This window comes from Pteropus medius, unplaced genomic scaffold, assembly GCF_902729225.1.
Source record: "Pteropus medius unplaced genomic scaffold, Ma_sr-lr_union100, whole genome shotgun sequence".
In the NCBI taxonomy this organism is placed as follows: Eukaryota; Metazoa; Chordata; class Mammalia; order Chiroptera; family Pteropodidae; genus Pteropus; species Pteropus medius.
In genome coordinates, this window is record NW_024340849.1 from 2,562,487 (window position 1) to 2,589,785 (window position 27,299).

At 57.8% G+C, this 27,299-nt stretch overlaps 1 protein-coding gene across 4 annotated transcripts in view; it reads right to left on the bottom strand.

Moving 5' to 3' along the window:
* Positions 1-3,536: 3,536 nt before the first annotated feature.
* Positions 3,537-27,299, bottom strand: part of ZNF407 (zinc finger protein 407) — a 372,930-nt gene continuing 349,167 nt past the window's right edge. For 3 of the 4 annotated variants that reach the window (XM_039839580.1, XM_039839583.1, XM_039839574.1), the window contains one exon: positions 7,890-10,257. In XM_039839580.1, the coding sequence (XP_039695514.1) occupies positions 8,948-10,257 (1,310 nt within the window). In that variant the 3' untranslated portion in view covers positions 7,890-8,947. Of the gene's footprint in view, positions 3,590-7,889; positions 10,258-27,299 lie in introns of those variants that run through there. The other variant, XM_039839590.1, reaches the window with a different exon arrangement.

The following is a 27,299-nucleotide window of genomic DNA, read 5'->3' on the forward strand; positions in this document are numbered from 1 at the left end:
CCACCCCCTGCCCCTTTATCCTCCCAGCTTAATTGTAGCATGGCTTTTAGGAAACTCATTTCAAGGTGAATATGTAAATGATCATGTAATGTTGTCCACTGTTGGCCCAGATGATTTGATTTTTTTTCACCTACTTTATTTTTGCCTTTTTCAGGTATTAATATTACCTTGCCGCTTTTATCAGCTTAGGTTTTCTGTTTGTCTGTTATGCTGGCACTCATTCTTTCCAAACTAGCCAAACTTTCTAAATGTTTTTCCACACAGACGAATTGCCAAGTCCTCTCTCATCCTCCTCCTTTTCCTTAAGCCCTCCCTTTATCAGCTCTAATAAGCATCACTCTGCAAATGCCCTTTGTGGATTGTTTGTGCCTGAATCCCAAGACTAATCTATCTTCTGCCACGGCCTACCTTTCCGTGGCTTCATGAAATAGTGTACACAAGAGGCAAATCTCTGGAGAGACTGGGTATCTGACCATGTCATTATTCTACCATTATACTCGATTGATAGTTTAGCTGGATATAGAATTCTTCTTTGATGATAAAATGTTCCCTTTGGGGTCTGAAGACATTCATTTGACTTCTAGCCTCCAGGATTGTTTTTAGACGTCTGATGTCATTCTGAGGTCCTTTGTGTGATCTTTTTTATTTTTCTCTGAGAGCTTTTAGTATTGCCTATTCCAGGGTTCTGAAATTGTGTGTTGATAAGCCCAGTATGGATCCTTTCCATTCATTTTGTTGGGTACTTAACGGGTCCCTTCAAGCTGGAAACTCATCCCTCTGTCTGGTAAATTTGCTTGAATTGATTCTTTGATAATTTCCGTCTTTCTGTTCTCCCATTTTCTCCTTCTAGACCGTCTCTTAGTCGGTTGTGAGTCTCCTACATAGATACTTAATTTTTTGGTTTGTTGTGTGTCCCGTATTCAATATATTTTTCTTTCAGTCCCCCTTTCTGAGAACTTTTCTTGACATTATTTTTCAATTCTTTGATGTAGCTAAACAAAATGGCATCTATTTTGCTTAATTCCCTGCAGTTCTTATCCTGTTACTTTTTAAAAATGTAGATTTTTATTTCTTCACAGAAGCACACATTCTCTTATTTATCTAAGTGCAGTGTTGGAAATTTTCTTTAAACATATTTCCGCCTCATTTCCTTCTTCCCGCCTTACTCATCTTTGACCTTTCTGATGCGTGTCGGTCCTTGGCCTTGTGTCCGTATCGGGCGAGGCGCTGAGGCTGACTGGAGAGTCCGCGTGGGGGCCCCTGACAGCAGTCAGCCCTGACACCGGCGAATCCGCGCATCCCGTCCCTGGAGGCCTTTTCTCTAGGGCGGCTCAGTCTCTGCAGAAAGCCCCCTCCCGTGTTCTGCCAGGTGGCATATCGGGTCTCCCTTGTCCTGAAGCCCAGCAGGGGAGCGGCGGGGGAGGTGGGCCTCGGTCAGAACGTAGACTTTCTCCTAGTTCCATGTGACACCTGGCACGTCCACTCTCTGCTGCGTCCGCAGCTCGAGTCTTCTCCAGACGAGAAACTGCCAGTTGTCTCTTGGAGGAGGAATGGGGAAGGTGCCCACCTGGCTGCGGAGGCCAGGTGCGGGGGGCACCTCTCAGCCCGGCCCCACGCCCGCTGTCTGCACTATCGGCGACATCCACGTCCGCGTGCCTCGGGTTCTGGAGCGCGAGGCGGCACCGAGGTGGTGGGGACCTCGCTCGCGGGGACAGAGGGCCGACCCCTGTCACTGCCCCAGACCTCCCCCTCATCTCCGCTCCACTGCCTCTCGCTCCCTGACTCTGTGGGATTGCACCTTTTAATTCCTTGGCTTTTTTTTTTTTTTGCATACAAGTGTGTGTGCAGCTCACGTGTGCAGCTGAGAAAGTGTAAGGCACACGAACGGGCATGGTGGGGACAGCGGGGTCCAGGGAGACGTGTATGGGGCCAGGGGAGCAGATGTGCGTGAAGCCAAAAGGCCCAGGCTGTCTCGTCCCCTGCAGGACCCTCACGCAGCTGCCCGGTGGGGGCCACCAGGGTGGGGAGCGGGGGGCCCATTAGGTACAGAAAGAAAACACCGGAACTTCTATTTGTATGTGTTTTATTTAAAGATTCGGAAGAGAGCCCGTGGGCAGGGACGGCGGCAAGGCCCTGAACCTCTACCCTGAGTGCGTCAGGCTGGTGACGGGTACGTGAGGTGAGGGACAGCGCGATGACCCCCGGGAAGCACTCAACAAAGGCCTGGCCGGCCGAGCCAGGGCCACCTGGGCTTCAGCTCTCAAGTTTGGAAACCCGAGGACACAGGACCGAGGGCCCGTCTTCCGTCGTGGTGGCCCGTCTGCCGCGGGGATGTGGCCTGAGCCCAGGGTCCGCCGGGCCAGCAGCAGGCCGGCCACATGGTCGCTCTCCCTGGTGCCAGGAGCTTCGGTGCTGCCTCCCCCGCAGCCCGCTCCCAACGCCCGTCCCAGGTGGCCCCGCCTGTCCCTGCGGGTCTGCCGGAGGTGACATCACAGACCCTGTGGGCGATCCATCCTAGGATGAGGGTGGCCACGGGTCCGTCCCCGGCACCGGGGCCAGCAGGCGGCGCCCTGGGCGCAGCAGGGACCGGTGTGCGCTGGCACTGAGTGGCCTCTGGGACCTGCGTCCAGGCTGCCAGAGGCCGGGGACCACGGCAAGCACAGGGCCGCTTGGCCCGATGCGACGTCGGGGGCCAGCCAGCAGCGTGTGGCGGGTCGTCTGGGCATCCTGGGGTGTCCGGGAGCACCCTGGCCTCACCCACTGGACGTGGGCAGCAGCCCCGCACCCCAGGGTGATGACACCCATGCCGGGCCTCCCCATTTAAAGGCCGTGCCGTATGACCACTCGAGTGAGTCCCTACAACGAGATGACCTGGGTCGCGCTCCCCGGATGTGCCAGCTGGGGCTGTGGGTACCCCCGGGCGTCCCCCCAGCCTGGCTCCATGGAGCTGTGGTGAGAGCCAGCACCCCGCCCATGGGTGCACCCACAGAGACCTGGGTGCACGGTGCGGCCGGAACCATTGTCTTCTCCCTGGTCTCCAGTGACCGATCCCGTCTGGGGACGCACTGAGGACGCAGCCGCGTGTCAGGGCAAGCTCTCAGTCTGGGGACCGTGCCGCCTGCTGCTCCCTCGACGCTGGGGTCAAAGGTGTCTTTCCAGAAAAAAAAGTCATGTTCGCTGAAGACCCTAGGACCTGGGACTTCTCTCCACAGCACGTCAAGGAGGGGACAACGGATGGGACAGCAGCCGGCCCAGGACTCAGGGTGGGGGGCAGGAATGAGCACAGAGTTGTCACCTACACGGCAGGCACCGCCCTGCGCTCCCGTCAAGCTTATGGCCCTTACGAACAAGGGGGGGATCTTCTGTCTGCCAGTCCCGTTGACAGAAAGCGCGGGGAGGCACCTGCAGGGGTGCGACAGGCTGTGCGTGAACCTGGTTCAGAGTGCGTCAGGAGGTTCGGGCTGAGGATCTGTCTCATGGGGGACTGTGTGGCGGAGGGCGGAGAAACGCCCGCTGCGGGACCGAGAGTGACGACCGCGGGGAGGCCCCGCTCAAGTCCGCGAAAGGGTTTTGTCATCCGAGAAAACGACTAAAAAACAGAAAGGAAGAGGAGTGAGAATAAAAACCGATAAGAATCGAAAAGTCACGTGTTGTCCATCCCTTCACAATGACTTGCTGAGAGCCCACCGCGGCCCAAGCCGAGCTGGTCGCTGAGCACGCAAAGGACGACACGGCCTCCGTCCTGAGCTGAGCCACTACGGGACACGGCGTGAAGGCGGAGCAGTGAGGGCTGCGTGACGGGCAGGGCGGGAAGGGGGTGGGCGTGCACGGCCCTCAGTGGGCACCTTCGCCACCCAACCTGCCCAGAAATCACGCACTGGGAACGGGGGGAGGGGACCCCCGCATCGGTCAACATCACGTGTGTCGTGGCCAGAGCCCAGGCTCCGTCTCGCTGGGCCTTCTAAGCGTGGGGGACAGACCGCGGCTTGTTGGGCGGCTGTGAATCCGCCTCCGCTACCAGGACAGCTATACACGGTCTGGCTCTGGGTGTGGCTGTGAAACCAGGTCCTGTGACGGGCCCCTCACAGCAGCTCTGAAGTCAGGACGTCCTCCATCTCCTTAAAGCAGGGCGTCGGCGGCGAAGGTGGGAGCGAGCAGGGGGTGGCGTAGCCTTGGGATCCGGCCATTAAGGGGGTGGGGATGCTCAGAGGCGCGCAAGGCTCTGGGGCAGGGAGTCGGGGACAACGGGACCCCTCCCCCCACCCGGGGACACGTGGGCGCCACTGGACGGGCCGGCAGCCCCGGACATGCCTTCGCGAAGCGCCTCACCTCCAAACCAGACCCCGTTTGGAAATTAAAACACGATCTTTCACTCTGTGCGGTTTTTATCCCTCGACTTAGAAAGTCATTTGAAGAGGAGCACGGGCTGGTCTGCAGAGCCGTGAAAACGGTGCCGACGGACTGGGCCACGTGCTGTCTACCGAGTGATCTTGTCTCGATGTCGAGAGCCACGCTGGAATTAGGTCATTTCAAAAGAATTTATTACAAGGCACTGGGAACGCGGGGCCTCGGAGTGAGAAAATGACTGACTGACAGATATATTACGGATTTATTTAGTTCTGGTGACCTCGTGCTTCCATACGTGACTGTCCCTCTCTCGGCCAGGCCTGTCCTGGGCCTGCTGGTGACGTCATATGCTTTGAGCCCGACCTAGAGAAGTGAGCCCAGCATCCTGACCTGGGCTCTGGGCCACGGGACTGTGAAGGGACAGTGTTCTTCACACCCTGCTTGCCTCTCAGGAGTCAGATTCCTAAGTCACAGAGTTTACAGGCGGGGACCTGAGACAGGTGCAGCGGTCACGGCACCGCCTCTGTGCCCCTCGTGCTCAGTCCGCACTTCGCTGGACGCCGGACGCTGCGGTGCAGGCAGCTGCGGCCCACAGGGGACATCTCCGTCAGGTGCCGCCCGTAAGACCCCACGACACCTGTAAGTCGGTTTAGACCTCGGGCTCTCTGTTTCTAATTCCTATCTTCTGGATATTTTAAAAAAGTGTTTTTGTCCGGCTCGCTGGGCTGGACCTGGAATCCCTGAGGGAGCCCTGTAGAAATGCGGGGGGGCGGGACAACCCTTTCCCCGCACCCAGCCTGCCGCCCGCTGCCCCCGCCTCGGGCAGGACAAGGCGGTCCAAGGCTGTCCGGCACCGCCACGCCCTCCTCCTCGGCCTCCCCGTATTTATTTCATGGGGTTACTTTTTTACGGTGATAAAACATTATCCCACGATTGAAAGCTTCAGCTCCAATTATGAAAATTGCCAAGGGGACCACCAGAAGGAGGGTGTCATGCTCTCGCCTTCCCGTGAAGATGTCAGGCACCTCTGCCACAATCCAACCTCACAGGCGCATGTGTGGCCACGGCGGGCATGGGGCGAGGGCGGAGGGTGCGCCCCGACACCGCGGTGCGCCCGTGAGGGGAGACCCGGCCGGCTCACCAGGCCGGCACGCCAGACGCTGCGGCCCCCACTTGTGGATCCCGGCCCCCTCCGGCCGGCTTCTCTGCCCTCTCTCTGCAATTATAAAGCAGCACCAGCTTTTCTCATCAGCCATCACCGTGTCTCCAAATGGCTTTTCAGTGTCAGGCCTATCAGGAAATTAAGTCATCATGCAGTGACAGCTGCTAATTTTTCCCCCTTCCATGTCAGATGGATCGCCTGCTGAAGCTAATAATGAATCACCAATTCCTGATTAGAAGGTGCTTCCGAAACGTATAACTGCCATCTGAGCTAACTTTTTTCTTCGTGTAAAATGATATCACCCCAGAGGAGAAGGGAACGGATTGTAGTCTCCCAGGAGATGGGGCAGGAGGGGGCTGCAGCGGGCTGAGCGCCCTCCTAAACTATGGGCGAACGTTAAACGGAAACACAGGTGAAAACTTCCAGCTCTTTCTTAGTTTGCTCAATAAATGACTTCGCCGTTCGCGGGTTCTCTCCCCAGGCCCAGCCCCGGGTTAGGGGTCTAAGCTGGTCCTGCAGTCCCTTCCTTAGGCCCCCATCCCGCCTTCATGTTTGGGAAAACAGTTCGCCCGGCGTGAGACACGCGCCGTGCACGCGGCACGGAGCTTCCCGGACGCCACGCTACCGGGCAGGGGGCTCCTGCTTCTTCGGAGCGGTGGGTCGGAGCTGTGCCGTTTGGCCTGGGCGAGCAGGCCTGGGTCCCAGGGCGTCCCCCGAGACCTGTCGAGCGACGGAGTAAGACCTGCTGAGGACCCTCACCGTCTGTCTTCTCGGGCTTTGGGTTCGCATTTCTGGACTGAGCTGATACGTGACAGAGGGACCGTCCGTGCTCCACGGACACAACCTTAACCTTTCACTGGGTCTCGGAAGCAAACCAGGCAGCACGAGGATGTTCTGCGCATTCACCAGGCGACGCGAGTTTGTCGCCCGGGTTTGGGGTGTGTTTTGCAGTGTCCCCCTCCGTTTGCTCCAACTCAGCGAGGCCTGTGGCAACCGTCCCAGCGTCATTAAAGTGACTGTGTGTGGCTAAACATCCTTTGCACGGGAACTGCTATCTCCACAACTCTCTGCCGCGCCTGGCGGAGGCGGCCACCTGCCGCGTGGACGCTGGGACGGAAGCGCCAAACGCCCTGGGGCCGACCCATCCCCCTGGGTGCAGCTTAACGCAGAGGCGGCCCCTCTGGACTGCGGGCTCCAAGTAAACCTTTCACTTGCTGTGTTTTTCACTTCTGTAAGGTTCTAGTGTGTTCCCCAGCCAAAACGATAAGGCGGCCACGTCTTCTGTGCAAAAGTAACAGCGCCCCGACCGCGGAGCGCCGCGCGGCTGGAGCCACGGGCTCGTGCGCATGCGCCGTCGGCTCCCTCACACTCCCGCAGTCACGTGACGAGAGCGAGGGGCGGGGTTAACCGGCTCCGTCAGTCATCGCGCTCGGAAGCCGCCGCGATCCTTCCGAGTCTCGGCACCTTCCGCACAGGATTTTCACGCAAAGCCCTGCTCTCTTCATCGTGCGTGCGACGTGATCGCTGGGCTCACACCGCAGGCTGCACTGGTTTTATGAAGGATTAAGTGCGCCCGAGACATATTTATCCTAAGTAAATCGCGCGTGGGAAACTGGACAGGACGCGGCGCGGCGGGGCGTTCGCCTCTGGGCCCAGGCCGCGGGCACAGCCGCCGGGGCGAGCGAGCGGCGGGCAGCATTTCCACGGACAGCACCCCCCCCCCACCTTTCCTCTGACGTGTGCGAGAAGCTGGCAGAGGGCATCGCTTTGTAAAGGTCACCTGGATCTCGATGACGAACGGGGGCTCGGCCCGTCGCCGCTGACGACGGTGGCGACCAGAACCACGAGGCGCCCGTTTTAAGAAGCGTGAGCGAGTCACACACTCAGCTTATTATGAATCTCGGTGTCAAACTTGAAGGCTCACCTTCTGTTTTGGGGGAGGGGCACCTGTCTAAAGGGAGCGAGTGGCCCCAGGGCGGACGGGGCTCTGAGCTGTGAGGCCGAGGCTGGGAGCCGGGCCGCGGGCTCGGCCGCTCCAGGAGCCTCGCTCCCACGCTGCCCGCTCAGCGAGCCAGTCCAAGTGGTACTCTCACGCCAACCAGGAAGGAAAAGGTGCCGTTTTCTCTTCCTTTTCTGTCATGTGTGTTCTTGACAATTTTTAGATACTCACCATGATCAAATAAATACGTCACGTCACGGTCAGCAGAATCTGCCTGGGCCGTGTGACAAACATCCGGGGACCGGCGCCAGCAGGCTGCAGACGCCGCACAGCCTGCAAGCGGGCGGCGGGGGTAGGGCGTGTGCTGGACAGAAGGGCGAGGCCGCCGGGTTCTGCGCTGCCCGCTGGCTGGCTGCGGGGAGGGACACGTGGACATTCTCGTTTAACGCTATAGTTTTATTTCAAAGAAAGTAGAAACGAAACAAAAACAAACTGTGCATTGGGGAGATTATCTTACAGTCCCGGGAAAGGAAGAACAGCAATCGTATCAAGAAACAGATTAGTAGAACGTAAACTTGCATTCCAAAGTGGCGGCGACGCCGCGGCCACACGCAGACAGTGCTGGTCGGGGCCAGAGCCGCAGGCGTGTGGCTTCCTGTCCTTGGCGTTCAACGTCAGTCGTTCACGCTGACATAAATGACAAATAAGTCCCGCGAATATGATATTGATATGAACAAACATTCGTTAGAAAAAGCAAAATAGCGGTATGAACGGTATTTTCTAGAGTGCACATTTCATATACTTTATTGTAGGGAACTAAGCCAAAATTAGAAGCATCGGGCTGTCTTAACCAAGTGTATTCTAACCGAACGTGAACGTCAAGGCTTTCCTCGACCACAGGCTTTGGAAGGGCTCCTCTAAGCAGGATGCGCCCAGAGCTGTGAAGTCGCCTGCCGCGTCTGAAGAGAGGACAGACGGATGCACGCGATGCACGCACAGGCTTCCTTTGGTCTGGGGACGCTGATCCTAACACTCACAGGAACAGGGGTGGGTTGCTCGCAGCTGCGACTTTCAACCAAACGTATAATAAAATTTAAACAGCTCCATGCTGGCCTGCGAGAGCAGACGCGTCTCAAGCCACGAGAGGCACTGTGCTAACCGCCCCCCGCCCCCCACGGGCCGGGCCTGTCACCGCTGAACGGGAAAGCACCCGTGGGGGATGAGCAGAAGAGGGAGCTCGGGTGCACCTGGCAGGACGGGGCACAGCGGGAGGCGGAGGACAGGAGGCCGGTGGGAGCGGCCTGGCTCGCCCGGCCCTGCCTGCCTGCGCCCCGCGGCCCGGCCCTCGGCAGCCCTCCGTCCCTCTGCGGACGCATCCGTGGCCGTGAGCTTTCGGCAGGCGCTGCTCCTCAGAGCTATCACTGCTGTTCGGGGGACGCCGTGCCCGTGGGGGCTGGACCCCTCGGCGTCCACCCTGTGCCACGCATGGGACTGCCGCCTCAGGCCTCCTGGAGTTCGTGAGTCTCTCTTTGGCTCTGAATGACTGTGGCTGCCGGGGAGCCCTCCTGGGTGTAAATGACCATACTCGTCAACTGTTCGGTCCCACCGGGGACCATGGCCTCTGCGCTGAGCGCAGCCCCGGCCTGCAGCAGCTCCTGCGAGTCCGCGGTCTCTATGACCGTGTGGGAGTACATGGCTGTCTCGTCCGGCACGCCCGGGGGCAGTTCGGTCACGATGTAGTGGGTCGCGCCCTCAGGAAAGCTGGCGCTGGACTCCTGGACCATGGCCTGCACCAGCTCCTCCGTCACAATGATCTGGGAGATCTCCCCATCCGGCTCGGCCAGCCCAACGTGCTGCCCGTGGGCCTCCGCCTCCTGCATGATGATCTGCGAGCCTTCCCTGGCCAGCATGTGCACGGTGCCCTCCTCGTTCACGATGACCTGCGTGACACCTTCCTTCATGAGCTGGCCGGCCGCGGCCGAGTCACAGACAGCGAACTGGAGGACACCCTGGACCACCTTCTTGAAGGCCAGCTGGGCACGCTCCTGCGAGGTGACCGCGGCCGAGGGCCGGACCACCTGGGTCAGCACCTGCACGGGCTCCACGGCGGCCGGGCTGTCCTCAGCCTCCTGCAGCACGTGGACCTCGGGGCCCGCGGGCTGGGCGGCGGCGAGGGGTGCCTCCGGGCCGGGCAGCTGGACCAGCATGTCCTTGTGGCCGGCGCTACCCTTCTCGTCAGGCCCGGCCCCGGCCCCTGCGGCCCCCAGCTCGGTGACGGCACACAGCAGGGCGTCCAGGGCCGAGGCCGCGTCGGGCTGCGGGATGCCGGCCTCGCTGAGGTCTAAGATCTCCTGCTTGGTCCCCTGCTGGACCACGGCGCCCCCTGGGCTGAGGGGCTCGGCCACACCGTGGGCCTCCATCGAGCTGCCCACCACCACCACCTGGGTGGCTGCGTCCGCGAGCGGCTCTGGCAGGCCCGGCCCGGGCGGCCCGCTGGGACTCGTGGCGATGACCTGCCCGTCCTCCGTGATGTGCACCACCCGGGCCACCTGGCCGGCCAGGGCCAGCGTCTGCAGCGTGGCCGCGGCCGTCTCCTCCAGCGAGGCGCCCAGTGCCAGCTCCCCGTCGTAGCCCTGCACAATGATGACCTGTTGGACCTGCTCGGCTGCCGCCGGCCTCCGGCCCCGTGGGGGCCTGTCCCTGACGGGAGCCTCCTCTGCCAGCGCGGCCGCGGTGAAGGGGCTGTCCGTCTCCACGAAGGTGGCGCCCTGGCCCTTCAGCCGGCACTCGTAGGACTTGGAGACAATGCCTGTGGGAGACAGGGAGCAGTTAGAGCCAGGAAAACGCACTTTACGGTCAGACTCAGGCCGTCCTCGTGCGGCCGCTTTCGGACCTCGACAGGAACCTCGCTGTGACCCTGCCGGGCGCCGTCACAGGCTGTGCCGCTGCTTCGAAAGCGAGCGGCTCTGGGGCACAGCAGGCGTTTCTCCAAGCGCCTGGCAAGACGGTCCAAACACAACCCTCATCGGCCGCTGTCGGCTCTCCCCGTGCCTGGGAAGAAGCTGGGGCTCCCCTCGGCCGCCATCAGGATTTCTACAAGACAGTCACCGGGGACAAGGGAAGACAGTAGCAGTCAGGGACATCGTCTTCTGACCCAAAGGAAAATATCTGTTTAATGTCCAAATGTTAGAGATGGTATATTTGTGTATTTGGCCAAGAGAACGAAGCCGTGCATGCTAAATTTTTAAAATGTGCCTCTGACAGACACAGCTGCAGGAGGGCTCTGGGCACCAAGACGCCGCAGGCACCAAATTTCAGCGACAAGGCGGCCGCCTGCCCTGCCGTGGGCCACGGTGGGGCCGAGCAGCCCGGGCTGTGGAGGGACTCGGGGGTTCAAGCCCGTCCCACAGCTGAGGGGCTGGAGGCGTGGGAGGTCCCCTGCGTCACAGAGGGAGGCCCTGGCTGCAGGAGGCCAGCGAGAACAGAGCAAAGGCCGCTGACGGCAGGGCGGCGGTGCCGGGGTGTGGGGCACGCCGCCTCCCCAGCGTCCTCCGTGCCTGCTTAATGACCTGACGGGGTGAAATGTGACAGAAAATGATAACTTTAACCTTCGTAAAAAGGAGACCGACTCGTTGACCGGGGCCTGTTTTCCTCTTTAAATCCCAAATCTTCTGTCAGGTGTCTCCCCGTCACCGCCCCCACGCCCGCGAGCATGCGCACGCGTGCCGTCGGCGAGCATCTCCACGTCGCAACGGCAGCCACGGGTCTGAGACGCTGACTTCGCTCATTCACGCGGTCACCTTTGAGCAAGCGCGCTTTCACACTCCGAAGGCCAGAGAAGGCTTCGGAGTTGCCAGGTCGTGTGCACTGCCAGTAACCCTGACGAGACGGTCCGCCTGCCGCGCCGGGGCCGCTCTGTAAGAAAGCGTTTCTCAACACGGAGTCCACAGACCCCAGCGAGCACCCCCCGCCCGGGGTGCTGTACCCCGGGTGGGACCCCCAGAAGCGGCTAACCGGCGTTCGCCGAGAGGACACGTCCAAGTTCACACTGCACCCTGGCAGTGGCCCTAGTCTGGCCCGGCACCCTGAGTGCTGAGCCCAAGAGCTCCTGGCCACCCCCCCGCTTCGCCTGCTCACAGGTGCTCCTGGCCCGGTCCCGTTCCGGACCCACCGGCCGGCCGGGCAGCCAGGGTTAACAGGAGTCGCCCCGCCGCGGCGTCCTTAGCTGGCCAGCAGAGGGAGCCACCCCCCCAGAAGGGGCAGAGCGCAGAGGGTCTCCCCGTGGCACTGGCCGGCAGGGGTGGAGCTCAGAGCTGAGTCCTGGGGACCCACTTTCTGTACCTTGTCCTTTCAGCCCCCGAGGCTGATGCCCGCGAGGGAGTAAACTGGGAGAATCACCCACGTTTGAAAACAGAGACTACTACCGATTGACACTATTCTCTCTCCAAGACCTCTCTGCTGCGCGAGCCTTGGAAAGATCGTGAAGTCACAGACTCTGAGGTCAGGGAACGACCCGTGAGGTCGACCAGGACGGTCTCCAGCAGCAGAGCCTCCCGCTTACACATTCAGTGACCACCGAATCCTAGGACCAGCGGGTGCCACTTAGGGCTGGACGGACAGTGGCAGGCGACCCAGGCCTGGCCATGCCCTCGCCAGCCAGGCGGAAGCAAGCCGCCACGTCGGAACGGCGACTCGGAGCCTCCCCGGGGGGCGGAGGCGCTCACGCCTGTGCCAGGCAGCTCACCGGGCTCTAGCGCATCTCTGCCTTCTCTCGTCTGCCCCTCACAGCATGGGGACCGGGGACCGCGACCGCTGGCCACCCGGGGCTCCCTGGCCCGCGTGGGCTCCACCCCACAGGCGCTGCAGACTTCCCGAGGCCACGCGGGCGTATGGGAGCTTCGCGGGGACCAGGGCAGGGCTTCCCACCGACCCCCAGGACGTGGCACGTGGCGCCGTCCCCTGCCCCCCTTTCTCCTGTGTCACGGGAGAAACGCAGCCCCTCGGGAAGGATGAAGTTCATCTAGGAGATCAGGGGCCCTGGAAAGAAGGGCGGAAGCACGGTCTGGGTGCTCGAGCCTCATCTATTGGTTACGTCCTCAGCTCCGACTGCCCTGAACCCTCTCCCCGGGGAGGTGGAAGGGCCGGTCGGCACGGGGCAGGAGGCCTGGCAGGCGCCCACGTCCACGCCCCCTCACGTGCCCGGGGTCTCGCTGGGGGCGTGAATGTGGCCATCCGGGGTCAGCGTGCCATCCGTCGGACCCCTAGATCGCTGTCTGTGGGACGCGCCGGGCCCCTCTGCTGTTCCCGCCCGTCCTTCTCCGCCTGGGGGTGGCCCTCACCTGCTGTCCTTCCCCTCTGAGCCTGATGCAGCTTGTTTCTGTCCCTTCTGTCTTTCCTACACCCTGAACCTGATTGAATTTCAAGGTCACTTTCAGTCTCATTTAGAGTATGGAAAAAAAAAAAAGGAATCTGGCCACAAAAGTAAAGAAGACAGACTTCAAATCATCCCCTCCCCAGCTGATCACAGAAGAGAACATCCTGCCTTTACATTGACAAACAGGAGGAACCACAGTGGCCGGGAAAGCACAGCTCCCATCCCTGAGAGGAACGCTGTGTGCCGAGTCCACGCACGCCCTTCCGCGCTCTGCAGCTGGACAGGCTCTGCGGTGCAGAATTACCCCCTGGATCCCTTGCAGCGCGGATAATTACGCTGCTCTGAACTACTTACTGAATTTATTTGAGTCTGGAGGTGGGTTAAGCCACTTCCAGACCATTAAAGTAAACTACATGGGTAAATACTGCTGTCACTACAGGGTGTGACGAAGCTTGTCACCAGCAACATCTTAACCTCGGCTCGGGGAGCCGAGCCGCTCCATCACAGTTCATAAATGCGAGTGCAGGTCCATCTTTTCATTCAGCAATTTAATAACTTCGAGTGCTGTCAGTACTGCTTTGAAAAATGGCACCTATAAAATGTAACAGCCTCAATCAGATTGAAAAAGATTCACCCGCTGAAGATTCTTCCATTTGGACCATAATGAATTAATGTAGAGCTATGCAGAAGTTCAAGTGTCATTTAAACTAATGTGAGTCGCTGCTGTAACTTTAAATTCTAACTGTGCTATGGCCAAGGATTTACTGGGCACGTCAACTTCAATTTTTGAGGTCTTTCTGGTAAACATGAACTGTAAAGCGCCCCGGTGCGAAGGGCCGAAGGGGCCGGGCCCTGGGTTAGCGGGAGTCCGTGCAGGTTTTCTCCCAGCTCGGGCCCCTCACGGCCCCAAAGCCGCAGCGGCTCTCACGGAGCAGGACGCCCGGCACAGCGTTTGTACCGCGCTTTCCAGTCTGCAAAGACGACATCGGATTTCGGCGCGAGAGCAGTGGCTGATCAGAGAGCGTGTCTAAGGCAGGCTCTTCAGCATCTGTTTCCACTAGGACAAGGAGTGGCTTTGTGCAGAAGGAGCAGACGACGTGAAAATGCAGCCCCTGCCTGTGAGCACTGCTCTCCTGAGCACAGAGCCACTGCACGGCCTTCTCGAAGCCACGGGTGCCGACGACCCGGCTGAGATGGGCAGGCTTCGGAGGGTGGGGAGCTCGCTTCCGTCTTTCTTGTCCTTTTGGATGAGACCATCTCCAAGGCTGAAGAATGCAGACTCGGGCCTGCAGGCGTGCAGGGGTGAAGCTGCAGACGACGCCCCCAAACCGAGCGAATGGCTCTGTCTGCTGTCCGCGGCGCTTCTGGGAAGCTGCAGACGGGCTCCGGCCCCTGACTGCGCCCTTTCTGCGTGTGTTATTCTTCCTTTACTGCCATCGTTTCTTCCCACAGAATAAATACCTTACGCTTTTGTTAAGCTTACATTTAATTAAAATGTACAGAATTTGTGCAGTAAACTCGAATGAAACAAATAAAACAAGGCCCCTCTCTTGAAGGCATACGTTGTGAATGAAAAATGTCATTACAGACTAAAAAATTTTGCAGTAAACAGGGCCTACAGAGAGAAGTTTCCTCTGTAATGACATCCATAAAATACACAAATGGCACTTTTAGTACCATCCTGAATATGGCATTTTCTGTGCTCTACACACAATCTAAATGGTTTGATCATAGAGCATAATACTCCATTGGGTTTATAGAACAATCAATGTTCCATAAAATGATGTATTTATCCAATAGCAGGCTTGGCGGTTACTGGCGGGTGACATTGCAGGACACCCGGGCCCGGCCTCCCTGGCGCTGTGCGCGGGCCGTAAACTTATCTAACACCCCTTCGACAACTTCATCTCATCTGCGTCGAGTCATTTGTTGAAGCCTCCGCTTGGCTTAAAAAAAAACTTGTAATAAAAATTCATAGAATTTTCAGGAGAATGAAAGCCGATGACAATAGAAAGGTCACATTGTGTCTCCACTCAAGGGGTCAAAGGTTGCCAGCAGTTCTAAAACCGAAAGTAGATTTCATGCATCGTGGGGCAGATAAAGACAGCATTAAAGAGACTCATGCGGGGTGGGCCGCCCGGCGTGTTAGGCGGCTGTGCTGACGCCGTGAGAGCCACTCTGCCGCCACCGGCCGGCACTCGTTACGGACGTCCACGCTTCTCCTGAAGCGTGTTCCACGCGGTACGCTGCTAGCATACGCCTCAGCACCGTGCGTGTTTCGGATTTCATATTTCGGGAGGGCACGTAAGGCTTGAAAAAGCTAGGCTGGTTCCCTGCCATAGTGGAAGCGCCTGGAACACGGTGCAACTACAAAGGGCGGACTTTTCGTATAGAAACGTGGGGCACACATGACATGGCCATTCTCAAGCCACGGTTTTCTCAACTTCAATTTTTAGGTGTAATTTTAATGAGAATGTTAAGAAATCGTGCTTGATACCTATTAAAATGAAACAATATTAACAGATTATGCTAAAAATTAGAGCCGTATTTTAATGTCATGAAACCTTATATGTTTCTCAAGTGAGAGCAGGAAAATGACAAATTAAAATTCAATGAAATATAACCCAGAAACTTCAAAGCAGGAAAGAAATGATTCTTGCGGTAGCATTCACCGATAGCTCAGCCGCTTAAATCGGTAACGATAACTGCTCTAGAACGGGTTCACTTTTTGGACAATGACGACACCGGGCACACTGCTGCAGGGTGCCAGCTGACCCTGGCTGTGAGGCGACCGCCTTCCCCTTAGCCGGGCTCGCGCGAGGGAGCTCGTGGTCCCGGAGGAAGACGCCACCCAAGAGGACGGCAGAGACTCCCGACGCGGCCTCTCATCAGGGTGCAGCTCGCAGTGACCTCTCGGCCTCATGTCCCCACACCGAAATGACACCTTGGCCATCGTGTCTGAGAACACAAAGGATGGTCAGTACCATGTATCTACGGTTTGCAAGGATTAGAAGTGTACTCTGGCCAGTGTTAATAAAATCCACACACAATTAGAAATATTTAGGTTATTAGAGGAACGAAATTAAAGTTATTTTTTATCTTTGGTATGGTTGTCGAGCATGATCGCTACGCTCGTGAGAGCTGTTTCAAGCACAGATCGTTTGGGGGATTCTGGCGCCTGAGCTGCTACGAGCTGGCCTGGGCGTGTGCTACATGATCACAACGTAACACTAGCAATCAAAGGCGTCTGGGTAGGCGTCTGCGTTACCCACACGTGCATACAAGGCGTGTGTCCAACACTTCAGTGAGGTCTGCTCTGTCCACAATTTCTTGAAGGCCACTGTTTCGAGAAAACTTACTTTTCTCTGAAAAATTCACTGAAGGCCACCCCGTTTCTGACTCTCGCGTAAGTTCAAATATACAATTTGATGAGACGTACCGTGTGTGGTTTTTACCGACTACGTCCAGTGAGCCTGGACATGAATTCAGGTGACAAAAGCTTTAGTCCTTTTCTTCTCAATTACCATCAGCACTACATTTAGGATCGCTAGTGACTGAAGATAATCATATAAGACCCCTGAAAGAAATTCTAAGATATTCAGAAAAAACTAAGAATAAATCTTCCCTCAAGTTGGAAATACATGACTGGCCAGGCTCTCAACTTCACCATGAATAGTCCTCATGGGCCTGGACATTTCCACGGGCGCTGAAGAGTGACAAAGAGTAAAAGACAATATTTTACCTTTCAAGTCACAAACCCCAAGAAGTTCTGCACAGTTATCAGACCCCAAGGTATATATTATCGCTTCTGAGTGTGAAGCTCACAGTGGCAGGAGCCGGCACACAAATGTCACTCGGGAAGCTGGGGACAGTCTCCTAAGGTGATCTCAATGGCCTCGGGGAGGGAGGGGTGGGCGGGCCTGTTCGCAGAGGCCTGCGGGCAGGGGTGACGAATGGATGCTGAAGTTAGGCTGGAGACTGCCCAGATCCTGTTGTTTACCCACGAGGAGCATTTCCTAAAAACGGCCAGTTGACCCACCAGCAGAAAGTGCCCACACGTCTCAAGTCCCACGGGGGTATGGAGGTCACACGTTTGGCACTCTGCGTGGGGCAGGGGTCGCGGTCAGCCCCTGGCCGCCGGGAGGGGGTCTTGGGCGCTTTCCCTGCCTCCTTTCTTGGGGACCTGGCCTCAATCCGCTCCCCTGCGGCTCAGGGGAGCCAGGACCAGTGGTGCCGGCTGGCGAAAGTGAGACGCAGGGCCACAGTCCCGCGGTGGCCCCGGGCAGAGCGGGGGCCCTCCTGGGGCCTTCAGAGAAGCTTCGGCCCGGCCGCTGACCGGGTGGACACCCTGGCGGGACTGAAGACCGTTCACTCCAACGGCACCGACGTTCTTCCCGTGTTATGGAGTTTGGAAATTCCTTCACCGGGCGACCTCTTCCAGGAAGCCCCGCGGCAGTCCACGGACCCCCAGGGCCGATAACGGTCGTGGGAGCCAAGGCCCTGCGTCGAGAGCTGTGTGCGTGACGCAGTGACACGTCGCTGCTGCCCACACACAGTGACACAGACCAGGGGGCAGGGCCCGCCTCTGACCGGGCCAACGCGGCGTCCTCCGCGCGGGACACTCGGGCCCGGGCACGCATGTTTCCCAAGCAAGTGCGAGGAGATGATGCCGGTCCTCGCTGCAGGCCAGAGGCGAGGCTGTGCCCGGCAGCCGCTCACGGCGCATGGACCGCAGCCGGGCACACGCCTGCGAGCGCCGCGGTCGCCGGTCAGGCCTTCGGGGTCCAGGACCCGCGCACGGCCGGACGGCAGCCGCCACTGTGTCCCGCTCGGCAGCCGTGCGTGTGGGGTGCTGGGGACCAGGGTGGTCTGGCCCTTCACGAGGGCGAGACCCAGCGATGACGGGCACCCCCGCGTCCGCGAGGCGGGAGCGGGCGGAGGCGGCCCCGTGCCGGAGACCGCAGACCGCAGACCGGTCATGCTCCAGATGTCCCCACAGGCACCGCAAGCCGAGGGGACACGGGACGTCGCCGGCCTGTGACTCCGGGAGAGCGGCTGCGACCTGCCCGGGGCGCCCAGAATAGCTCTACGCTTCGGATAACTGCTTAAAACGGGTCACAAAATAGTGAACGGAAGACACAGTTCGCGGCTTGAGCCCTCGCTTCCGAACGAGCGGAAGAGACGAGAACGCCCTAACGGGTCACAACGCTGAGCGCCTGAATCCTCGGGGACAGGCCGGGGACGTGGCCGTCCGCAGCCTTCTCCGCACACGCAGCACCCCAGACGACGCTGCCGGCCCCGCTCGCGCCGGACTGAGGGGGGCAGCGAGCCCACGCCCGCGGGGGGACGCGACGCTGACTTCGAGGGCGTCCGTGTGTCCGGAGGCGACGCTTTGTGCTTTTCTCTGTGCAGCGATGCAGGACGCATCTAAGTCCTCGGGCAAATCCCACAGCGAGCCCTGAACGGGACGCTGACGCCAGCGAGGTGACAGGACGGGGACCGCGCTCCTTCTGCACGGCGTCACACGAGGCCACGCGGCTGCGTCGGGGGAAAACGGACGATCTCTGCAGAGCTGTCGCTGGCTCGCGAGGCGTGCGGAGGGGTGAATGGCCTACGACCTCGCCGTCCGCTGGGGTCGGGTCACACGGCCCGCGCTGCTGCCGCCCACCTGCACGCTGCACACAGGGACCCCTCCACGTGCCGGGCACCGCCATGCCCGGGAAGACGCGGCGTGCGGGCAGCAGCGACGTGAACACGCGGGAAACTCACACGGCCACATGTCATCGCACGCGGGAGCGCCCACAGGGAGCTCACGGGCGCCACGCTCGCCACGCCCGTGTCCTCTCGGACACGCCGCCGGCTGCCCGCCTGCACCACCTCCGACAAAGCCGAGGAAGGAGGAACGGGATGTTTGGGGGCCGCAGACGGGGGGAGATCCGAGGACAAGCAGCAGTGGAAGGCAGGGCCCCCGAGCTCGCCGTGAGGGCAGTGGGGGGGAGGGGTCTCCCCGTCTTCTCCACTCTCCTCTGTGGACGGACAAGCGCCTCATGCTGACGCTCAGGAGGCAAAGCCGATGGAGAGCAGTGCGCGAGCAGCACCCACGGTCAGGCCGGGTGGAGCCAGGGGAGGCGGGGCCCCTGCTGTGGGTGTGCAGAGGGAGGGGACAGTCATCGCCCTCTGCCCTCCGGGGTCTCGCCTGGACCCCGGCTGCCCCCGCGCAGCTGGAAAGAAAGTCTCGGACTAAGCGAGCGAGGCTTGTTCCGTCTTTAGTAGCTGTTAGTTTCTAAGGCGTGATTTATCCAAGGCATCGTAGCAGCTCTGAACCCACCAGGGTTCAGGGCGCCCACTGCAGCCGGTTCTCCTGTCTCCCCAGAACCTCTGACGACACCGCCGCACTGGTCACGGGGCTCTACTGTGGTCCCGTGCCTCGTCAAGGGGGATCGCGATAGGAAATCAGACCAGGCCACCCACGGCCTCGAGGACGAGTCGGTCCGTGGCAGAGAAAGGCAGGGACAGACGCAGAGCAAACACCCGCTGTGAGCCAGCAGCGCGACCGTGCTTGAGGTTTTAGGCCCCTTGCATGTGGCTTCTCACACTTACGACCTGGAAGACAGCTCCTCATAAACACGACAGAAATATCTAGGTTCTGAGGCAGCCGTATTAAAACTTATCCATGCGAAATTAGCTACTTACATACTTTCACACTGTACTTGAATTTAAAAGGCACTTCTACAGAGAAACTAAGTAGGAGCTCTCGCAGCCCTGTGTGAACACCTCTGGTGCGCCGGGTCCTGACTGCTCATAACCTTGCCCTTGTCCCCCCTGGACCGGGGCCCGGGGCCTGGGGATGCAGGGTCTCGCCGTTCACCACGGCACTCGGGGTGCGTTTCGCAGGCGGCCTTGATGGGCACTGCTTTAAAGCAAGGAGAACCTGCCCTCACACAGACGTTAACAAGAGAGTGACAGGGAAGGGCTGGGCGGTCCGATAATCTTTAAACCCAGCAAAGAGAGCGGGAGCCGGGAGCTGGCGAGCTTGGACTGGTCCCGCACTGCACTGGGCCAGTCACCAATGGCAGGCACGGAGCCGTGACGGCCATTGGTTCCTGCACAGCTCATGAGCAGAGGCGCTGGCTGCCTTTATGCTGGATTATCTTTCCAAGGATGTTTCTAAAGCAAAGGGCAGATTTATTTACTGTCCAGTATAATAACAGTAAGTACCCTCTGGGAAAGTACTGGCCAGCTCCCTGCTTGTAATGAAAGATCTGGGCTCCTGAGGTTCAGACGCCCCGCTGGAGGTGGTCTTCTGCGCACCCCTGTGTTCTGGGTGTCACGGGGCCTCTTTGTGTCATCCGTGCAAGCCGGGATTTGGGGAACCAGGACGAAGGTGGACCCTGTGTCTACTGCTGTTGCCGTGTCTCTGACCCAGGACGCTCGTGTCTTTTGCGAGCGTCCATGAACTTGGCAAGTAACTCGCTAGTTTGCAAGGCGGGAAAATCTCAGACCTTCCACAGTTCTGAACGGTGACTCAAATTTCTTATACCTTAGAATCTCAATCTATAAAATAGGGGTGATAAGAATTATGGTCTTGAAGAGCAAGACGGTCCATGTAAAACGCTGAATGCTCACTGTGCCTGACACTCGGCCAGCGCTCAATAAATGAGAAGCCTTATTTCTTATCTTAAGTGAAATGCACCACGGTTCAGGTCAGGGCATCTGAAACTGGTATGTAAGACAACTAATATTTGTGAATATGTAGAATAACCTGGTATCATTAAAAAGTTTGAAGTCTGCTGCAAATGGAATAATGTCCACCCACGCGGCCCCAGGGGCCAGGAGACTGAGCCTGCCTAACGCCCGTGAGGCCCGGGGAGAGCTGGGAGGACGTGACCCGCAGGGGCCCGTGGAGATGCCAGCAGAGCACGGTGTCCTCAGGGACAGGGCAGGCCAGTAGCCGACAGGGTGCTACCTAACATCCATAACCTTGACCTAAAACGGGCAAGGCTGGAGGGGCAGGGGGCACAGGCCGCTGGGACGTCTCCCAGGGAACGCGGGCCACCTCCTCTCCGTCTTCATCGCGAGGGAGGAGGCTGAGCGCCCGAGGCCACTCTGGGTTCTGCAGGAAACGCTCAGGTCCTGGCACGTTGTCCCAGCCCTCATGCGGGGTGGCATGGGAAGCCCCCGCCTGGCGGAGGGCCTGGGGCAGGAAAGGCTCCAGAGAGGGTCCGGCTTGCGGTGCGGTGGCCCTGTCCCCAGCGTGGCTGTTAGGTGGCGTGGTGGGGAGGGACGCGGGGCAGCCGTGTGTGCGGCAGGCTCGGTGTTTGTGTCCCGGATTCGTCTGTGGTGAGTGGCGGTGTCAGCACGTGGGGCCTTTGGGAGGTGACGAGGCCGCGAGCGGGACTGGCTGCAAGGAAGGGCAGAGAGCTCCCCACTCCCCAACCGCAGGCACAGCGGAAAGTCTGCGTCTCTAAAAAGCCACTGTCCTTCAAAAGCCACTCGAAAGGGGGAGACACCACGCTCATATATGTACAAAATCACATCCAAGAGAGAAAGAAAACATCAGTTTAAATTTTCAAGAATAATGGCTGCGCACAAGCAAAGTAAGTTACTCGCGAGTAAGTGCTTGCAAACAGCAGGGTCTCTTATCTTGTCATTTCAAAACAAAGCAAACATTTGAAACATAATTATAAAAATGTATGAAAACCACCTAGTTGACTTTTTTAAAGGCACAGAAAGTGACGGAGCCCAGCGTGGCTCGCCACTCACACGTCAGGCTGAGAACGAGGCTCCCGTGGGAGACCCAAGACGAGGCCCCTCGCGGATTCTCCCGCACCACGCGGGGCCGGGGGAGGCGGGGCTTGGCTGAAAACCGCAGGCTTGGCTGCTGCCTGCACACAGTGGTCCCAAAGAGGCGAGGGGGACAGCACCCAGGCAGAGCGCGGGCGGCTGAGCGACGAGAGCCAAGTCGAACACAGGGCCCCAGGGGACCCGGGCAGTTGAAGAGTCAGAGCCGGACCGTCGAGACCTGGGTCCTGGGAAGCGCGATGCAGGACAGTGACCGGCCACGTCCGACGCCGACACGCAACCCCACAAAGACCGGAGTTAGGTTCCCCGCAGGTGACGCGTCACCAGGCGACGAGTCACACGGCTCGCCCTTCACCCTGGCACGCTGTCGAGAGGCGCGGGCGGCCGGCGGACAGACAGCGGACGCAGCAGGACGCGCAGCTCTGCCGGTCCCGTCACCAACCCGAGCGTGCAGTTCTGGCATTTTCCCTTTAGGACGCGCGGTTACCGAGTCGTGATGCCAACGCGTGCCCCACTTTACGTGAAAGTCAGAATATAACGCTATCTGAAGAGCGGCTTCCTTAACGGAAGGAAGGAGAGTATGGGAAACTCGGGACAGTGCTCATCGGAGTCTGAAAATCCACGTTCACCTTCGCCTCTGTTCACCCTTAAATGTCACTGAGTCTTTTTCTGAACAGTTACGTCCTAGTCTTTCCCGGAGTCACAAGACACTCAGAGTGACAGGACTGAATTAGCCCCGCACTTGCTGGCTGCAAGACACTCAAAGCGGAGGCGTCGAAGGGCGAGCCAGGGAGGGAGGCAGCGCGCGTCTCCGCGTGAGGGGCGTCCACCCCACTGCTGCACTCGGGCGTCCGCCTGAGCCTGGTGAGCCAACAGTTGTCTATTTCATTCACGGGGTGCTAAGATAGCAATGAGCAGAAACTATGCCATGAAAACTATTACCAAATATCTAAGACGTGTAGCAGAAATTCTGGGAAGTCTAGCGGATAAATCACATCCAGAAGCTGAAGGAGGAAATACCTCCCAGGACAGCCTCCATGGCGCCTTCGGACGCTGCCCGGGACGAAGGCCAGCCCCGCCGCACGCGAGGACCCCGCCCCTCGGTGTTCGGAGTGACGTCTGCTGTCCGGTCCCCTTTAGCAGCTGCTCCCATTGGCTAGGAACGAACACCGTGTCCTCTCCCCTTACTGTGACAGTGTCCTACCAGTGACGATCAACCTTGCGTGTCAATTTGCCCCGCGTGACACATGAACAAACAACCCTGAAATGATACCTTGGCCAGCCCATCTCCCTGCTCTTGGCTCTTTCTTAAAACACGCTTTTATTATTCGATTTTCGGTTTTGTTGTCCTACTTTCTGAATTTACTTATACGTAGAATTGGAATCCTAAATATCCTAAATGATATACTCAAAATTAGCCTGGATTTTGGATATCACCTTATGAACAGAGAAGACTGTATTCCTTTCAACCAACAAAGAAGCCACCACGAACGCAATTTATCTGGCCTAAACTTAGCTTGGACGTATTGAAGGAATGAGGACAAGGGATATTTGGGAGGAGGACATCAAATCCTGATAAGAGACCTTTTACGTTCACACCTTCACAGAAAATATGTACCTGGAGAGCGAAAAAACTTGAAAAATAAAAATCGGTCTTCAGTTTAACACCACGAAGAGAACCCCTCGGGGAGCGGGGTGACCCGCCTAGCACCCAGGTCCTCTGCTCGCCGCTCCGCCGCACCGAGCCCGAGGCAGGACCTCGTCTGTTCTGCGCGTCACACGTCCTGAGGCCCGCCGGGCAGCGTCGGGATGGACCCGCGCTGACGGGCATGTTTGGCGGTGGACCGGCGCCACCTTCCGTTGGTCTGTGGCTTTATTTTTAAGTATCGGGGCTGCAGAAGCGGGCAGAGGGCCCGCGGGTCCCCGGTTTGCCGCCGACCTTTCCGACAGGCGTGGGCTCTCAGGACTGAACATGGGGCAGGGTCCTCCCCGCGGTGGACACGTGGCTTCATGATAATGCGGATGACACGTGACTCTTGGGGACAGGCTTAGTGCCCAGAAACACCCCCTACTGACTGGTCTCATGCTGTCAGCTTTTTCGAATGAGATGGTGGAGTCGATCCCTCCCCGTTAACAAACATTCTCTTAAGTATCAAACGTGACTCCATCTCCGCGACACAGTATCTGTTATTCGGATCTGGAAAACAATGGCTGGCTGGAGCGTCATAGTGCAAACGGATTTCCACTCATCACATGTGGCCCGTGTGACTGAGAGTTACTTCTGATCATTTGGATGGAAATTCAGAAACACTGGAAGAAGCCGTGTTTCCACCGGCTGGTTCGCTGCATGCCAACATCATGCATGAAGATGGGAAAGACCCACTCATGAAGGTGATGGAAACTGACACCAATACAACCAAACAACGGGCCTGCGGGTTCTGCTCCTGCTCACGAGCAGGTAACTCTCCCACCCCAATTCGTATCTGCTCTGCAATCCAAAAACAAAGCCCCTTGGTCTGTTAGCACGACACCTTGTCAATTTCTCAAGACTCTCGACATTCAAGTGTCCGTCTCCCTACAGAGAAGAGGGAGCAGGGGTGCCGGGCACTCGAGCCAAGAACGGGCAGAGCAGCAAAGGAAGCAGCGGTCGCCGGGGCCCCAGACTCTGGCAGGCAGAGACAGCCGCACGCACAGCGCCGCAGAGAACAAAAGACAGTGATGTTAAAATTGGTGCTTTTGTCTCATGGGCTGGCACGGATGGGCCTGGCAGGCTTCATGTTTCGTTTTCACGAAACTTCAGCCGCATTTCCACTGTTCGCAGGTGAAGGGAGAACACGCAGGACGCCGGCGACAGCCCATCATTTCGCTGAATGCCCCAACTTAAGCCAGAAAACGGAATTTCAACACTCAGCTAGGTCGAGTGCTTATGCTCTTATGTCGACAGTGTATACCGAACGGTTCCGTGATTAGCGTGCATTTTCATTAAAATGGGTAACTTTTCACCTAAAGTTCTAATCTAAAATTTTCTGTTGAGATGGTCCCAGGTCCATCTTGACACGTGCATGCACGTGCACACGCACAGACTTTTTCCCTGATCAAGCTGAAAAGTGTCGCTCCTCATTCAGACGCACACGCCGACACCGACGCCGACGTCCTAGCAGGAGGTCCGTCCCACGGCGGAGTCTGGGCCGATGCGCTTAGCCCGAGTGCTGAGTGCAGCAGTGACCACTGACGGCGCCCAGAAGAACTCCGCATGCAAACGAACCTCCGGCCTGGGTCCAGAACGGGAGGCACATGCTGAGCTTTAGCAGGGAATAAGAAATGGTGAGCAACACCGCCTGTGACAATCAGTGACAGCTTTTTTTTTCAATAAACCGGTCAAGTATCATATGGTCTAGTCGCAGCTGGCATATTTATATAATTTACTTAAGTAAAATACAATTAATATGTTTATTTCACACCACCTGTCTTAAACGTATCAATGAAAATCTCATTGTCGCTAACAGTTCTCAAGTAATGATTCTCAGGTTTTAGAAAAGGGCCATGTAAATGATACCGATACAGGGCTTCCTTCGTTCAGATTCACTTCCTGACCAGAAGAATTACCAAGGGTTGAAGAATAAGAAATAATGAAACAAGACGAGTGAGCGTTAAACCACGCAAACCGAGCCGGTGTGAACAACGCCCGAGGTAACAGGACCCACGAACGACACGGAATGGTCCGGCGGCTTCCTGAAAGCAAAGCCGGAACTATCAGGGCGTCCAGTTCTAAAGGCCTTGCCTCCTTACGAAAACAAAAACGCAAACAAGTCAATTCTGTGCACTTGTTCAAAGGGCAAGGCATTTTTTACCCAAACGTTACAACATAGTCCTAAACACACATCTCATACCAGGTCCATAAATTATGAAAACTTTGTGTAAAGGTTCAGCCACTGTCATGAAAAGGCCGAGCACTCTCATCGGCTAGAACGTTTTCAGTGGTGTTTTACGTTTTGGCCCCAAGACCAAGACTGTAAGTTGCCACGTCTACATATTTCAGTACCTGGGTACAGGGGCACATAGGAGGCACCGAAGACTAAAGGTAATCAGAATAATTCACAACTGCTCCACGGCTCTAAATGTCTGAAATAACCTAACAGTTTAGCAATTTAAAAATTCTGTCACTGATCATCTAATCAGCTGGCTCCTGAGAACATACTTTCATGCACTGACAGCTGTCGATTACACAGACTTAGCTGGACGTTGGCTCCCACATCAAAGATGCAGGGCATTTTACTGGGCAAGTTAAGGACTGCTACCAACAGCTTAGATAAAGCCGCTTAATCGAAGGGCAGCTTAAATGTGACCGCGGCGGAGTGTTACGGCTGCCACTGGCTGCTTTGTGAAAACACAGCACTTGCGAAAGAGAGCACTGGCCTCGCCGCCAGGAACCGGGTCTTCGTAAAGGAATGAGCACTGGCCTCGCCGCCAGGAACCGGGTCTTCGTAAAGGAATGCGATAAACGGCACGAGCCGGGTCGCTCGGGGAAACCACGCCACGCGAGCCGGGGGCGGGGCAGGGGGTCCAGGAGCCGAGCGGCTGGCTCTGCAAGCCTAGACTTGGGGGTGGAAGAAAGGGCAGGATAACAGTCTCCAGGTGCTTGACATGGGGCCGCTCGGAAGCAGGATCGCACGTCGCCTGTGCAGCTCTCGTGTGTCAGAGGTGTGTTTTAACTCATGAGGAAGAATTTCCTAAAAGCGAGAGCAAGTCACACGTGAATAGACACATGAAAAGATGTGTATTCTACATCATCAGCCACTAGGAAAATGCAAATTAAAACCATGATGAAATACCACAACGCACTCGCTGGAATGGCTAAATTAAACAGACTGATAGCAGCAAGTGCTGACGAGGACGTGGAGCAACGGGAACTCTCGCACGCTGCTGGTGGGGACGTGACGTGGCGCGGCCACCATGGGGGACAGTCTGCTGATTTCTCACCATATGACCCCACAATCCCGTTCCTAAGGAAATCAAAACACGTGTCCACACCAAGACCTGTACCCAAATGTGTACAGTCGCTGTTCTCATAACCACCCACAACTGGAAACAACCCACACGTCCATCAACAGGGGCAGGGAGAAACACGGGACGGCAGCTCCGGACAAGGGACCGCTATCCGTGACATCAGACACCAGACGACCGCTAGGCACAATGACAGAAATGAGCCTCGAAGCGTTTCGCTAAGTGGGATAAGGGCCACGCACTGTACGATTCCATTTATGGGACATTTTGGAAGAGGCGACACTTCCGGGGGGGCCCAGAACTGGGTGCTGGGCGGAGAGATTTACTATGGGCGCGAGGAAACTTCTGGGGGCGACAGACGCGTTCTATAACTACACTGTGGTGCTGGCTGCCTGACCGCCCGCCTTTGTCGAAAGTCACCCAAGTGCGAACCTAAAAGGGTTACACTTACTCTAGGCGTGAATCAGACCTCGGTGACGAGAGTGAGTGTCCCACAGGTAAACGCTGAGTGCCTTGTCACGAAAAGCTACTGAGCAGCGTCTAGATGACCTGCTGGCTCAAACGCGAGGGGACGTGTGCCTGCATTCAGGGGCCAGTCGGGGCACTTTCCACGTAAGGAGTCCCAGGGGTCCACAGTCACGAAACACCGCGACTTCCTTTTCCTCCTCTCT